The 17,574-nt window shown below is 36.6% G+C and overlaps 1 protein-coding gene across 1 annotated transcript in view; it reads right to left on the reverse strand.

Moving 5' to 3' along the window:
* CLPTM1L (CLPTM1 like) overlaps nt 1–14,487 on the reverse strand; it is a 195,861-nt gene extending 181,374 nt beyond the window's left edge. Inside the window, exons 1-3 of the mRNA XM_053714359.1 lie at nt 13,285–14,487; nt 11,845–11,945; nt 4,749–4,938 (exon numbers count right to left, since the gene is read on the reverse strand). Of these exons, the coding sequence (XP_053570334.1) occupies nt 4,749–4,938; nt 11,845–11,945; nt 13,285–13,446 (453 nt within the window). The 5' untranslated portion in view covers nt 13,447–14,487. The remainder of the gene's footprint in view (nt 1–4,748; nt 4,939–11,844; nt 11,946–13,284) is intronic.
* Nucleotides 14,488–17,574: the final 3,087 nt, after the last annotated feature.

Consider the following 17,574-nt stretch of genomic DNA (forward strand, 5'->3'; position numbering starts at 1 on the left):
AATGCCCCTGTAGCATTTAAGATTTTTTTTAGTTAATAATAAAAAACATATATTAAAAATATATATACAGGTAGCCCTCAGTTTACGCCGGGGTTAGGTTCCAGAAGGAATGGTTGTAAATCGAAACTATTGTAAATTGAAACCCAGTTTATAATGTAAGTCAATGGGAAGTGAGGGAGATCAGTTCCAGGCCCCTCTCAAAATTGTCATAAGTAACACCTAATACATTATTTTAAAGCTTTGAAATGAAGACTTTAAATGCTAAACAGCATTATAAACCTAATAGAATAATCACACAACACAGAATATATACAGTAATTAAACTAAGTTAAATGAACAAAAACATTTGCTAAACAGCATTATAAACCTAATAAAATAATCACACAACACAGACTTCACTTGCATTTTTCTGCATACAGTTCTTTCTATGCATTCCAATCTGGACTGATTTATAGACCGGAAGATCTTGTTCCTTTGAAATCTGCTCGATAGCTCAGGTCTGGTTAAACTGATTAATTTCAGCTTGCTTGGCTCTGCTGCAACACAAGCGGACAGCTCCCCCTACTGGCTATTTTAATAAATGCACTACTTCTCAATGCTTTTCAATAGCAGTCACATGACTGGAAAAAAAGGTTGTTATTCTGAAATAGGGTAAATTGAACCGTTGTAAAACGACGGAGATTATATATATATATATATATATATATATATATATATATATATATATATATATATATATATATATATATATATATATATATATATATATATATATATATATATATATATATATATATATATATATATATATATATATATATATATATATATATATATATATATATATATATATATATATATAACGGGCTCCGTGTTGCAGCCAGGATCCAAATGAAGCAGGCACACAGGTTTTTTTTCAAAAACACTCCGGTTTATTGGCAGTATCGTTTACCAAACGTTTCGGCTCAAACACGAGCCTTTGTCAATGGTGTAAAAAAAACAAATTTGGTTTTTTACACCATTGACAAAGGCTCGTGTTTGAGCCGAAACGTTTGGTAAACGATACTGCCAATAAACCGGAGTGTTTTTGAAAAAACCTGTGTGCCTGCTTCATTTGGATCCTGGCTGCAACACGGAGCCCGTCCGTGGGTATACACACACACTTAAGTACAATCTGAATACAGGGTTTTGCATAGTCATTGTCAAACAAAAAGCTATAGCCCACCACACAAACTATAAAATGATTATGGAGAAATCAGGTACTTTCAGAAAGTTGTTTTTTTCCCTCTTAGATGGGAATGGGATTTAGGGGTAAATTTGCCATCCCCGCAGGTTGACAAATTAGCAAGTAGTGAAACCTGTCTGCCTGCAATCTCCACTTGCAATGTTTAATCGGATGGCAAAATTTAACATTGCACAAGACATTTCCTTTGCAATCCCGCCCCCTTCTCCGGCGCAACCAATTGAGCTAGAGCTGGGTATGTCAATCACCCTGAATGAGTGAGTGTTGGGGTGATTGATCTCACTAAGTCTGAGGTGGCGGAGAGAAAAAAGAAGCAGTTTCTGCTCCACATAGCTGAAGAAGCTGAGAAAACAGTTTAATAAATGTCCCCCTTAAGATTTAAAATAAACTCACAGGATTAATGCAGTTTAAAAACCTATTTTGTATAACTCAAGAGGATGTGCCCCTATAAAAACATTTTACTTTGTTTAAAGGGACATGTAACTCAAATTGTTTTCTTTGACGATTCAGATAGAGCATACATTTTTAATCAACTTTCCAATATACTTCTATTGTCAAATTTGCTTTGTTCCCATGATATCCTATGTTGAAGAGATACCTAGGTAGGCATCTGGAGCACTTAATGGCAGGAAATAGTGCTGCCATCTATAGTGCTCTGCAAATGGATAACATTCTTGCAAAACTGCTACCATATAGTGCTATAGAAATGTGCCGGCTCCTAGGCATATGCCCCTGCTATTCAACAAAAGATAGCAAGAGAACAAATATAAATTGATAATAGAATTACATTAGAAAGTGGTGTTTTGCTTTATCTGAATCACAAAATACAATTTTTGGGTTTCATATCGCTTTAACAGAAAGACAATGCAATAGTGCTTAGTCTGAATTTCAAATGAATAATAGATTTGTTTCTGACAAATTTCAAAATTACTTTAATTCTCCCCTCCCCTGTATTGTATGACAACTACCAGCCAATCACAAGCGCATTTATAGTGCACATTTTTGGTAATGGAAGTAAATTGGAATTTTTTTTTTAGTTTTTAAATTGCATGCTTTATCTTCCTGATGGTTTAATTTTGACTTCAAAATTTTGAAGTAAAAGCTTTTCACATTTAAACTGCAAATAATAATAACTTTATCAGTCAGCCTCACTGACTGATAGTTACTTCCTGTTAACTTCCTGTCAAGGCTGACTGACCGATAGGCACTTCCTGTTAATGGTAATTCACCATGTGTAGGAAGTAAATACAAGTACAATTGATACAGACATATCAGTTTAAATTATGTAAACAGTTCTTCATATTTTGGCAGGCAAAATATCAACATGTTTCAATGTTGTAAATATGGGCAATAGAATATTGTGTAAATATCTCCTGAACAAAACGGTAGCTAAAATAGAGGGTAATCCACACATTTAACCATTTTGAACTTTGAATCTATTAGTATAATATACAATTTAAATAAAAAAATGTTTATAAAAAAAGAATTGGCAGACAGAAATGTTAATAGGACATGAAAGTCAAATTACAACTTTTATGATTCAGAATGATACTTTTTAAATGTACTTCTATTATCAAATAACGTTGTTTTCTTGGTACTTAGACAGGTTTGAGGGCAGCAGTGCACTATAGGAGGGTAGCTGGAGACTGGTGGTTACATACATATGGCTCTTGTCATTGGCTCAACAAATACAGTGGATATAAAAAGTCTACACACCCCTGTTAAAATGTGGTGAAGGGAAATAAAAATAAAAAACTAAAATAATATGGATGCATAAGTGTGAACACCCTTAAACTAATACTTTATTGAAGCACCTTTTGATTTTATTACAGCACTCAGTCTTTTTGGGTATGAGTTTTTCAGCATGGCACATCTTGACTTGGCAAGATTTGCCCACTCTTCTTTGCAAAAACACTCTAAATCTGTCAGATTGCAAGGGCAACTGTTCATAATTCCCTCTACCTTGAATAATTCCCTCTACCAGTTCCAGCTGAAGAAAAACAGACCCAAAGCAAGATGCTACCACCACCATGCTTCATTGTGGGTATGGTGTTCTTTTGGTGATATGCAGTGTTGTTTTTGTGCCAAACATATCTTTTGGAATTATTGCCAAAAAGTTCAACCTTGGTTTCATCAGACCATAACACCTTTTCTCACAAGCTTTTGGGAGACTTCAGATGTGTTTTTGCTTAATTTAGCTGGGCTTGGATGTTTTTCTTCATAAGAAAAGGCTTCCGTCTTGCCGTCTACCCCAAAGCCCAAACATATGAAGAATACGGGAGATTGTTGTCACATGTACTACACAGCCAGTACTTGCCAGATATTCCTGCAGCTCCTTTAATGTTGCTGTAGACCTCTTGGTAGCCTCCCAGGCCAGTTTTCTTCTCGTCTTTTCATCAATTTTGGAGGGACATCCAGTTCTTGGTAATGTCATTGTTGTGCCATATGTTCTCCACTTGATGATGACTGTCTTAACTGTGTTCCATGATATATCTAATGCCTTGGAAATTCTTTTGTACCCTTCTCCTGACTGATACCTTTTAACAATGAGATCCCTCTGATGCTTTGGAAGCTCTCTGCGGACCATGGCTTTTGTGTAGGACGAGACTAAGAAAATGTCAGGAAAGACCTACTAGAACAGCTGAACTTTATTCAGGGTTAATCAGAGGCACTTTAAATTATGGCAGGTGTGTGATGACTCCTATTGAACATGGTTTTGAATGTGAGTGCTTAATTCTGAACACAGCTACATCCCCAGTTACAAGAGGGTGTGCACACGTATGCAACCATATTATTTTAGTTTTTTTTTTTTTGTTTACTTCCCTCCACCGTAAAGATTTCAGTTTGTTTTTCAATTGAGTTGTACAGTTTATAGGTCACATTAAAGGTGGAAAAAGTTCTGAAATAATTTATCTTTGTCTAATTTTTTTACATCACAGAAACCTGACATTTTAACAGGGGTGTGTAGACTTTTTATATCCATTGTATGTTCAGTTAGGTCCCGGTAATGCATTGCTTTGCGTTTTAGTACTGCACTGTCACTTGCATATAACTAACACATTAGAGTGTTTGCTTTTCGAGGTATATGTCCTTTTAAGTTGACTTTAGGATTATAGCACTTTTTAAACTAAGTCCTCTAATAAACAAACAATTAAAATGATTGTTTTATAAATTTGCTTTGGTGCGGCCTTGCCATTCTTTGGCTTTTGAATCATTATCATTAGTCCTTTCTTCTCTTTGTGCATATATTATTGTTAGTGGCTGTATGCACATTGCACCTTAAAAATTATTACAAACACATATTTGAGTGCCACAATCCCTAGAATTATAAATAATTGATGAGAGTTTTTCGAACGCGAGATCCCACTCATGAAACCATTTTTGTTTTCTATAAGTAACAAAGTAAATCTAAGCAGCTAAAAGTAAGTTAGTTTGCTTTAAATTAGAAAAAAATAAGTCCCTCTTACAAAATTTACCTCAGTGTCAAGAAATAACTAAATCTCACCTTTGTTCCTGTTTCTCCAGTTATAAGATTTATCTCTTCTGGCTTTGGAATCATATATGTAGTAAGGGGGCTCACTATATGCACCTGTTTACCATCTTGCCAAGGAAGAACTCCAGAATGATGAAGAAATATATAGGCATACAGTGTGCCATTATTCCTTGTTTTCTTAGGTACCGTGACATTTACTGTCCTGTGGGAAGAAAGTTTTTTGTTTTTTTTTAAAGTAAATATATGGATAAAGATAAAATAACTAATAAAACGCATTAAATATAGTTACAGCATCTTATCCAGTCAAATACTCCACAATGATATGCAACATAAATTGACATGGAAATAATTAAGTGCTATTCATTTTCATAATAAGAGAACATGCTAGCTTGTATTACCACCCCAAGAGCATACTTATGTAGGCCAAAAATTGCCTTTCAGAATGAAAAGCTTTCCTCCAGCCGTATATCAGCCTGGTTCTAACATAAAACATTAACCAAAACAACTAAGAGAAGTTGAGAAAGCCGGGTTACCGGCGAAACATGTTAGGGGGAGAGGGCTAATGGGACCCTATTTTAGATGTGACTAGATAACGGTATTAACTGGTAACTGAAATAATATTGAATTGTGTTATAATATTTATGGTATCGCACCGGTAAACTGAGCTGCCAATAATATAATACATCTATACTGATACAAAGGAGGGTGTTCAGTACTAATATATCTGCTCAATAAGTATGGTAATAGCTACGTAAACTGCTAAGAGGATAGTTGTGGATAAGGGCGATTGTCTGTTTAAATGATTAATTACATTAGTAACAGATACTATTGCTAATTAACTTACAGTTAATATCAGATTATTGTTTAGATACTTCTGTGCAATAATAACAGCACTAGTCTTATGTAAATAAGGTAGGTACTAAGACGCTACACAAATTATTTGTATAACAATAACAAGCTGTGACCCGCAGTTTTCGATTTACTTTCATGGCACATGCAATTGAGCTTATGTTATTAGCCCATTGCTGGAGCTAGGAGATTTGTGGGAACAGTTACTATCTATATTTAAGTACTTTAGTAACGTCTCCACGCATTGCCTTAATCAGTCAGGAGTTATCAGATGTTGTTTCTAAATTTGCACTGTAGTGCTATATATACACTGGGATTAACCTAACTGCCGGTTGTAGTAATCATAGGCAACGTCAGCTACATAACTGTTTGTGACGCAATAATATCAATACAACTCAGCAGTCTGCTTTAAGGTATACACTGAGAAGCTAAACAAACTATATTTGAAGTATAAGTACACTCTGACTAGTCGCTTACTCTTGCTGCATATACAACCGTACCTATGATATTGGCCCACAATTGGTGCTAGGGGACTTGTGGGAACATTTACTTTCCACATATATTTCAGGATTGGCTCTAAGCAGTGCTTCTATTAGTTTTAATGTTCCACACGTTGGTTCAAGCTTGCACCTAAGCACAACAGCACTAATTTCATCATACATCTGGCCCAACCATACTACCCATACTATTAATTTCTGGCCTCTTTACTATAATATCTGTTTGCCACATAGTTATTACTGTAATAACTTAGCAATCCAGTGGGTGGACTGGACACTATATACTTTAGGAGTATCCCATACCTATATGGGAAACATCTAATTCAGCTCTTTACTAAGATCAGTATCATTCCTATCCCAGTTACTAGTCCGTATCTATAACTGTTTTTAAGCTTAACCATTTTTAACCATTTTCAATAAAGCATGATTTTAATTTGCATAGTGACGTAACCAACGACATTATCCCAGAGGGATTTGAGTGCTAAAGTGTATCCTTTTACTCAACTTCTCTTAGTTGTTTTGGTTAAAGTGAAAGTAAATCCTAGCGTTTTACAAACGCTAGGATTTACTATTGAAACAAATAAATGGCACTTTCATTCATGAAGTATAAGATACTTCATGTAGAAAACTCCTTTATTTGATTCAATCGATCGCTGCTCTCAGCTCCTACAGCAGCCCACGGCTAAAACAATTTTTAGCTAAGAGGTGACGTTTTCACCTCTTAGCTAATAGCCGTGCGGTAAATCCGGCTCCCATGGGCGCCAAGCCGGATTTAACGCACAGCTATTGGCTAAGAGGTGAAAACGTCACCTCTTAGCCAAAAATTGTTTTAGCCGGGGGCTGCTGTAGGAGCTAAGAGCGGCGATCGGTTGAATCAAATAAAGGAGCTTTCTACATTAAGTATCTTATACTTCATGAATGAAAGTGCCCTTTATTTGTTTCAATAGTAAATCCTAGTGTTTGTAAAACTTCCACTTTAATGCTATATCAGATACACAGCACCAGATATATATTACATTTAAAGCCCAATAGAAATCTCATATGGCAATATCCCTTGATTTTGAATAAATTAAACTAAGTAGTGCCATTAATTTTCTTTTTTCATCCAACATAAAACATACAGCCCCGAAATACCAAACAAAAAATAAAAGTCATGGCAACCACAGACATACGTTTTGGCCTTCTGTGGGCCTTATCTGTGAGGTGTAGCCATATTCCTCGACAATCACTGGGCAGCAGGTCCATGCTTCTCATTTATTAATTTACTAAAAGTAAAATTCTATCACAGCAGCATAATTAACTTTTAAAATTACTTTTATCATTATTTGCCTACTTCTACAGCTATCCTTTATTGAAAAGCATACATAAGTAGGCTTAGGAGCAACAATGCACTGCTGGGAGTCAGCTGGTGATTGGTGGGTGCACATACATGCCTCTTGTCATTGGCTCACCAAATGCATTCATATAGCTCCCAGAACTTAACCTGCTCTTCAAAAGATAACAACAGAACAAAGCAAACTTGATTGAAGTATAACAGGAAGTTGTTTAAAACTACATGTTCTTTCTGAATCATGAAAGTTTAATTTAGACTTCACTCTCCTTTATTGCTAGAGAAGAGCTATGTGATAAGGGGGGGGGAAGAGAAATCACAAACTTAAAAATGCATTTAACTGTTCAAAATAGTGGCTTGTTCCCTTTAGTCCAGAGAAAAGAGCCTGGACATGGCAGGAAATAGTGCTGTCATCTACTGCTCCTTTTGCATATGGATAACATTCTTGTAAAACTGCTGCCATATAGTGCTCCAGAGCTCACATGTCGGCTTATCAACAAAAGATACCAAGAGGACGAAGAAAATTTGATATTAAAATGGGTTTTAAAATTGTATGCTCAATTTCAAGTATCAATTGAAAATGTTGGTTTCATATCCCTTTAAATAGTTAAACCCCCATCACTTGCCTTATGTATACTTGTTATTAAGTAGAGAAGGTCTTTGTCATTATGTTGGCAAAACTATCATTGTTTTGTACTTCCTTATCTGATTCAACTGCTAAAGTAAGTCAGAGACATTTGTAGCAGGGTTGGGCTTAAGAAGCTTGCCATGTGCATTTCTAGTTCTCAGACTCTTAACTCTTCATTTTGAGATTCAAATGGGACAGTCTAGTCAAATAAACTTTCATGATTTAGATAGGTCATGTAATTTTAAACAATTTTTCAATTTACTGTACTTTTATAATCAGATATGTTCTCTTGGTATTATTTGTTGAAAGCTAAACCTAGGTAGGCTCATATGCTAATTTCCAAGTTCTTGAAGGCCGCCTCTTATCTCAGTGTATTTTTAAAGTTTTTCACAGCTAGACAGTGCTAGTTCATGTGTGCCATAAAGATAACTGTGCTCACTTCCATGGAGTTATTTATGAGCCAGCACTAATAAGCCAAAAAGCAAGTCAGTCAAAAGAACTAAAATAAGGGGGCAAGTCTGCAGAGGCTTAGATACAATGTAATAATAAAGGTAAAAAGAATATTAATATAACAGTGTTGGTTATGCAAAACTGGGGATGGGTAATAAAAGGGATTAACTATTTCTTAAACAATAAAAATCCTGGAGTAGACTGCCCCTTTAAATTACAGAAGAAAAGGGCAAAATAAATAATGACAGTAATGCAAAGCATATATAAGTGTTTAATGTCCCTTTAACAGGTGAAAGTAAGGTTACATTTCCCTGCTATGTAAATGCTTTAGAAAGTCCATATAGCTATGAAGAAAGAGCAGCAGTGGGTTATGTGTAATGTACAAATGCAGATATCACCACAAATTAAGTGACTTGTTCAACTGTTTAAATTATTTAAAGGTTTATTAACTGTATCAATGTTCTACATGGTTCTGATACCAAAGGAGCATTCTAATTAAACAAATCTGTTTTATTGCAGTAGTGTATTCTCTATTAATTTCCCTGCTGTGTGTTAATGCCCTGCTAACGGGTTAAACACACAGGTAAAGTGGCACATTGTGTACTCCTATGCCATTCGCCAATTCAAGGGCAACTTGTGTGGCTACTTTAATCACTGACTGCATCCTTATATAAAGCAACAGGGGAGAACAACGTGTGCATCACACCAAATGTAGTTAAGCCCTTAAAGGAATAGTCTAGCCAAAATTAAACTTTTATGATTCAGATAGCGCATGCAATTTTAAGTGACTTTCTAATTTACTCCTATGATCATTTTTTCTTCATTCTATTGGTATCTTTATTTGAAAGAGGAATGTAATCATAGGAGTCGGCCCATTTTTGGCTCAGCACCTGGGTAGAGCTTTCCGATTGGTGTCTAAATGTAGCCACCAATCAGCAAGCGCTACCCAGGTGCTGAACCAAAAATGGGCCATCTGCTAAGCTTATATTGAAATAAAGATACCAAAAAAAAAAATGAAGAAAATTTGATAATAGGAGTAAATTAGAAAGTTGCTTAAAATTGCATGATCTATCTGAAGTTATGAAAGTTTAATTTTGTCTAGACTATTCCTTTAACTGTGGTTACACACATGGGCATGTTCTAACTTTGTTGCAAGGCTTTTTAACAAATATTCAAGTAGACTGTAATATGCAGTATGTTTGTTTATATTATATCATTTATTAAAAAAAAAAAAAAAAAAAAAGGATCTGCAACCTCAGAAATAAGTGAATACAAATTTGATGTTTTGGGGAAATTTGAAATCCCCTCGCTCCAAGGGTGCAAGTTTTTTTTTTTAAATATAAAATGCATTTTGACCAAATATTACTAAATATCTGAGAGTGAGGTTTTTTTCCTTTCTATAATTATGCTGCTGTGGGATGCTCATCCAATGCTCATTTGAGGCCTCGCTGACTGACGGGAGGGCAGTGGCACTGCAAGGCAGAGTGCTGAAGATCGTACTTACAGCAAACTACGCAGGCAAGTCTTCCATCAGCTGTGAAATTGTGAGCACCTGTGGGTTACACTCCTGGCACTGAGCAGTACACAGACAGGGCATCCTTGTGATAGAATGCCCACCACCAGGCCCACATGTGACACAGTGGCTCAGTACTTAGTGACAGCTATCAGAGTCAAGGGATCCCCTGAGCCTCTCACCGTTCTAAGAGTGAGTCATTGCTGGCGGACGGCTTTATTTGCTAATACAGTCAGATGTGACCATATAAATTAGCTTTTTGGTAAAGTAGTCAACTGCCATGGGTGTTTCCACTCCAAGAAGCAAATGTACAAGTAATAAAGCTGTATAGGTCACCCTCCATTGTCTTATATTCAGTGTGCTGTAAACTGAGTTGCCTAAAAAGTTGTTTAAAAAAAAAATTAAATAAAAATCAATACAGTGCCTATAAAACAAACAGGACATCCATGGTAAGACCCTCCTGTGCAGTGAAGACAGTTTACACGTCACTACGTTAAACTGCAAATCCTATTGAGAATAAGCATGTAAACACATATCTGGCCCATCTCTTAGAATCAAAAATCTGCACATTGTCATTGTACATTTGTAAACTCAATGGCCTTACAAATGATTCAAAACATTTTATTGTACAGTGTAACATGGATTGTAGCTAGGTGCCTGCCAAACATGTCCTTGTTGTGTAGCCGTTCCAAAAATATGCCGTTGTATTTACTATGAATTTGTTTTGAATTAAACACAAACTTGACAGTTAATATCCTTTATTCTGCCACCTTTAGAATTTTAAGGGACACTAAACTCTTATGTTTATTTTATGTTTTGCAGGTGCATTACAATAATCATATTACTGCATTTGCAACTGCTCCAGTGTCCCTCCAAATACCTGTATGACCCCATGTAAGCTAACTAACCTGAGCCACTGGTCGCCCAGCACTGAAGCAGGTTTTTTTCAAGACATGCACTTCAGCCAACCAGCAGCTGTATTATATGCTGCCAACAATGTGCAACAACACACTCCTACCTTCTGCTTTCCTGATCCTGTAAATTATCAGAAATCCAAGCAGTGGAAGGTCAATATTACTGAGCATAGGAGCAGTACATGTCAGTGCTGTGCAGCCAATTGGAGCAAGTATGCTTAAAGGGACAGTCTACACCAGAATTATTATTGTTTTAAAAGATAGATAATCCCTTTTTTACCCATTCCCCAGTTTTGTATAATTAACACAGTTATATTTATATATTTTTTACCTCTGTGATTATCTTGTATCTGAGCCTCTGCAAACTGCCCCTTTTTCAGTTCTTTTGACAGACTTGCAGTTTAGCCAATCAGCGATAGCTCCCAGGTAACTTCACGTGCATGAGCACAGTGTTATATATATGAAACACATGAACTAACACCCTCTAGTGGTGAAAAACCTGTTAAAATGCATTCTTAAGAGGCGGCCGTCAAGGTCTAAGAAATTAGCATATAAACCTCCTAGGTTAAGCTTTCAACTAAGAATACCAAGAGAACAAAGAAAAATTGGTGATAAAAGTAAATTGGAAAATTGTTTAAAATGACATGCCCTATCTGAATCATGAAAGTTTATTTTGGACTAGACTGTCCCTTTAAAGGGACATGAAATACCAAATTTTTCTTTCATGATTCAGAGTATATACAATTTTAAACATTTCAATTTGCTATGGTTATCACTTTTGCTTCCTTATCTTGATATTCTATATTGAAGAATGAACAATGCAATACAGGGAGCTAGCTGAACACATTGGTAAGCCAATGACAAAAGACACGTGCAGCCACCAATCAGCAGATAGCTCCAAGATATTATTAATAATAATAATCTTACCTTTCAAATTTTGACTCCACATCAAAATTGTCAACATTTAAAACCAAATCCACATTATTTTCAGCACTAATACTTGTCCGTGTTGTGGTATATACACTTAGCTGCAATACATGAAAAAAAAACATGACAATGTAAAATAATAGGCTTTTACTATAGGTTAAAACTTTAGAAACAACTGTATTTTCTACACATATTTAGAATACATTTGTGGGCTAATGATATGAAAAAAAAACTATTAATATAGCCCTTAAATCAAAAGAACCAGTGAGTGAGTAATGGTTCCTACATTTTTAAATTATTCTATAGACAACTTACTCCATAACTCAGATTTGTGAACTTGCAGTATATATATGCTATATTATTTATCTATCAAACTGTGGACTTCTTGTAAGCTTTTTCTATTGTCCTTGGGGCCTCTCTTCAGATTATTTCTATACATGTGTGTACTGTAATGTGATTTATTCTATGCCATCAAAATAAAAAATTGGAACATGCAGAAGGTGCATAAGAACAGTAACCCCAGTCTGCACCAAGCATAAGTGACAACAGTTCCCTATCACTAATAACTTAGCTCTAAGACCTTTGGTGTTCCATTGTGAGTGGGGAATCCACAAAAAAATGTACTAAAAGGTTTCTATAATTATGCAGTATTTAATAGTTATTTTAGGAAATTGGAGGAAGGATTCTGGTTCCGAAAAATCAGTTTGACTACAAATGGAGCATTTCAAGGCCCCGTTGAAAGATTATGGGTTCAATGTGACAATGACACTTTCATGTTGACAAAGCCCTTAAAGGGACACTGAACCCAATTTTTTTCTTTCATGATTCAGATAGAGCAGCAATTTTAAGCAACTTTCTAATTTACTCCTATTGTCAAATTTTCTTCATTCTCTTGCTATCTTTATATGAAAAGCAAGAATGTAAGTTTAGAAGACGGGACATTTTTGGTTCTCAACCTGGGTTATCCTTGCTGATTGGACAGCCCCAACAAGTGCTGTCCAGGGTCTGAACCAACAATTGGCTGGCTCCTTAGCTTAGATGCCTTCTTTTTCAAATAAAGATAGCAAGAGAACGAAGAAAAATTGATAATAGGACTAAATTAGGAAGTGGCTTAAAATTGCATGCTCTATCTGAATCATGAAAGAAAAAAATTGGGTTTAGTGTCCCTTTAATTTGGGCTATTCATTACTGAACTTTTATTTTACAACACAGTACTAGAGTGCAGGTTGAACAATTTAGATACAATTTGGTAATCAGACATATAACAGGGGGCATAGCCAACCTTTTATAAACCAGGTGAAGAAAAATGAATAGTGGTATAGGCAGAAAATGTTAAACTCTGGTAGCTGTGGTCTTTAGTGATGATAACAATCATACAAATCCTGCATTACACGGAAGTGTCTACGGTTATACAAGTCTAAATAAGCAACTGATACATACCTGCAGTTTCGGCCTCTTAGACAGGTATGGTCTGATGCAGTTGTCACTGTGGCTTTCGCAGGGTTTGGTGTAGACAATCCCATACATCACCCAACAAGTATGCACCACATACACAATAAAAACACCCACCACCAGGGTGGTAAAAGAGCTCCTATTCAGCATAGTAGAGTAAAAGGAAAGCAGCAGGTAGATAATTACAAACTTTCCAACTTGGGCTACAAAGCCAGTTTAATGATAAAACAACAAGGGTATCTTTATGGCATTCCAGCTACAACCAGACGTTTGACAAAATTGAGTTTCTACAACATTTGGTCACTAGAACGTCTTCTGAGATATAATTCTAATATAGCAGCAAGAAAACACCAATGTGCAAAATGACTCTCACTAAACAATAAAGTAAACTGTGATAAAACAAACAACAAATATATTTTAGGACAATAGTATTTTTAAGAGTCCAGCTACAACCAGATGTTTGACAAGAAAAAAACAACAACAATGTTTCACATTAATATGTTCCAGGTATAACTTGTTCTAATTCAATTATCAGAGAGCTCTGCAATGGCCTTTACTTGGAAAGCTCACATTAAACAGAAATTGTGGTCCAGTAATTAGCACATCATAAACACACTTTGCAAAAATATAAACATATATGTGCACGCACATTCACCTTAAAACAGTGCAAAGGCTAAACAGCTATATATAATGCATATGTTTAATTGGTCAACAAATGAGAATGCCATAATTCTGCAGGTTTGTTTAGAAGCTCCATCAAAAACAATGGAACATTGTTGCCATCACACATGCCAACAGCCCATATAAAAGTAACTGGAAAAATGCATAACAGTGCTCTGCACCTATTACACGGTAACTTTCATACAAAATATAGTAACGTGCCAAGCATTCCGCAGCGCACGGATGTCAGTCACTGTGCAAGATTGTATATATCACAGTCTAATTACACAGTGGCATGGGCCCCCATTACTGGCAGTGCACACGTAATAGCTGCTGTGAATGTGATCTAGTAGGCAAGGGTGGCCGCCCGATATCATGCTATCCACACAACGTCACTTTAGCAGTACCGGGAGATAAGCTGTTGCACAGAACAACGAGTTAAACCGTAATGACCGAACCGTAAACAGAACCGGTGCATGATGTTTTCCTTCTGTCCCAAACACCGCTGTCACTGCCGAGTTTGCAGTGCTCTTTCCGGGAGGCGCACGATCTACGTCATCAAGACAGCGACACCTTTTCCTGACTGTAGCAAATGAATAAAATGGCCATATTGGATAATGGCACACACACAGAAATAATTATTTGATGTTATTTCTAAAAATAAGCATTTATTATAAAACAGAGAAAGCGCGGTTTGTAGATACTTATTGGCATGGATAACGTATACTAGTACCGAGGGTTCTAATTCGCCGTAAAAGTTTTGTTCCCGCATAAAATATAGCAGCAGTGTTGTGTAGCATTGTGATTGGATGACACCTCAGAGTTCCGCAATGTGTTCACAGCCAGGCGCAGGGACATTAACTTTGCTGCATTATTATATGTGATAAAATAGCCATAAAGTAGTTTTGTGTGGCACCCACATCGCCTAAAACAACCCCTTTACCTAAACAAGTAAATTTATAACAAATTACATTTAATTTGCGATAGCTTGATGTATATTTTTAAACAATCAATGCTACAGCCCAACTGGATGATACAGAGCAGTGTCGAATAACCTAACAGATAAAATAGATTTAAGGGCAATTGTTTTGTAAACATAAAAACGACACGCTCTAACTCAGTGGGGGGTAGTTATCAAGCCGTCTACTTTTCTGGCTTCGCCGGCCCAATACGTCCGCCTAAGCTCGCCTACCTTCGCCGCCGCGGACCTGAAAAAATACGCCTAAGTTATCAAATAAAGCTGTCAAGATTGCCGCGGGGCGATGAGCAGCGGACTGTGACAGTTATCACTCATCCGATCTCGCTGCCCTTCGGCTTTTTCCCAGCTTTATTGCTAGCCTGTCACTAAGCACTCACACTAAACTGCACTGATCTACCCCCTATACCGGAGCCCCCCGCAACTAAATAAAGTTACTAACCCCTAAACCGCCGCTCCTAGACCCTGCCGCAACTCTTATAAATGTATTAACCCCTAAACCGCCGCTCCCGGACACCGCTGCCACCTACATCATACCTAGTAACCCCTATCCTGCCCCCCCTATACCGTCGCCCTCTATTATAAAATTATTAACCCCTATCCTGCTGATCCCGCACCTCTCCGCAACTAAATAAATAGTTTAACCCCTAAACCGCCGCTCCATGAACCCGCCGCAACCTATATTAAACCTATTAACCCCTATCCTGCCCCCCCTACACCGTCGCCACCTATAATAAATTTATTAACCCCTAATCTGCCCCCCCTACACCGTCGCCACCTATAATAAATTTATTAACCCCTATCCTGCCCCCCACTACGCCGCCGCCACTGTAATAAAATGATTAACCCCTAAACCTAAGTCTAACCCTAACGCCCCCCTAACTTAAATATTAATTAAATAAATCTAAATAAATTAACTCTTATTAACTAAATGAATCCTATTTAAAACTAAATACTTACCTTTAAAATAAACCCTAATATAGCTACAATATAAATAATAATTATATTCTAGCTATCTTAGGATTTATATTTATTTTACAGGTAACTTTCAATTTATTTTAACCATGTACAATAACTATTAAATAGTTATTAACTATTTAATAGCTTACCTAGCTAAAATAAAGAGAAATGTACCTGTGAAATAAATCCTAACCTAAGTTACAATTACACCTAACACTACACTATACTTTAATAAATTATTCCTTTTTAAAAATAAATACCTGTAAAATAAACCCTAAGATAGCTACAATGTAATTAATAATTATATTATAGCTATCTTAGGATTTATATTTATTTTACAGGTAACTTTGTATTTATTTTAGCAAGTTAGAATAGTTATTAAATAGTTATTAACTATTTAATAACTACCTAGCTAAAAGAAATACAAAATTACCTGTAAAATAAATCCTAACTTAAGTTACAATTAAACCTAATACTACACTATCATTAAATTAACTAAATAAACTACCTACAAATAACTACAATTAAATACAATTACATAAACTAACTAAAGTACAAAAAATAAAAAAAGCTAAGTTACAAAAAATAAAAAATTAAGTTACAAACATGTTAAAAATATTACAATAATTTTAAGCTACTTACACCTAATCTAAGCCCCCTAATAAAATAACAAACCCCCCCAAAATAAAAAAAATCCCTACCCTATTCTAAATTAAATAAATTTCAAAGCTCTTTTACCTTACCAGCCCTTAAAAGGGCCATTTGTGGGGGCATGCCCCAAAAAGTTCAGCTCTTTTGCCTGAAAAAGAAAAATACAACCCCCCCCCAACATTAAAACCCACCACCCACATACCCCTAATCTAACCCAAACCCCCCTTACAAAAACCTAACACTAATCCCCTGAAGATCATCCTACCTTGAGTCGTCTTCACTCAGCCGAGCCACCGATGGAACTGAAGAGGACATCCGGAGCGGAAGAAGTTAATCCTCCAAGCGGCGCTGAAGAAATCTTCCATCCGATGAAGTCATCATCCAGGCGGCGCTGAAGAGGTCTTCTATCCGGGCGAAGTCATCTTCCAAGCCGGGTCTTGAATCTTCCTTCCGCCGACGCGGAACCACCTTCTTCACCGACGGACTACGACGAATGACGGCTCCTTTAAGGGACGTCATCCAAGATGGCGTCCCCTCAATTCCGATTGGCTGATAGGATTCTATCAGCCAATCGGAATTAAGGTAGGAAAAATCTGATTGGCTGATGGAATCAGCCAATCAGATTGAGCTCGCATTCTATTGGCTGTTCCGATCAGCCAATAGAATGCAAGCTCAATCTGATTGGCTGATTGGATCAGCCAATCGGATTGAACTTGAATCTGATTGGCTGATTCCATCAGCCAATCAGATTTTCCTACCTTAATTCCGATTGGCTGATAGAATCCTATCAGCCAATCGGAATTGAGGGGACGCCATCTTGGATGACGTCCCTTAAAGGAGCCGTCATTCGTCGTAGTCCGTCGGTGAAGAAGGTGGTTCCGCGTCGGCGGAAGGAAGATTCAAGACCCGGCTTGGAAGATGACTTCGCCCGGATAGAAGACCTCTTCAGCGCCGCCTGGATGATGACTTCATCGGATGGAAGATTTCTTCAGCGCCGCTTGGAGGATTAACTTCTTCCGCTCCGGATGTCC

Source organism: Bombina bombina, chromosome 5 (genome assembly GCF_027579735.1).
Source record: "Bombina bombina isolate aBomBom1 chromosome 5, aBomBom1.pri, whole genome shotgun sequence".
Taxonomy (NCBI): domain Eukaryota; kingdom Metazoa; phylum Chordata; class Amphibia; order Anura; family Bombinatoridae; genus Bombina; species Bombina bombina.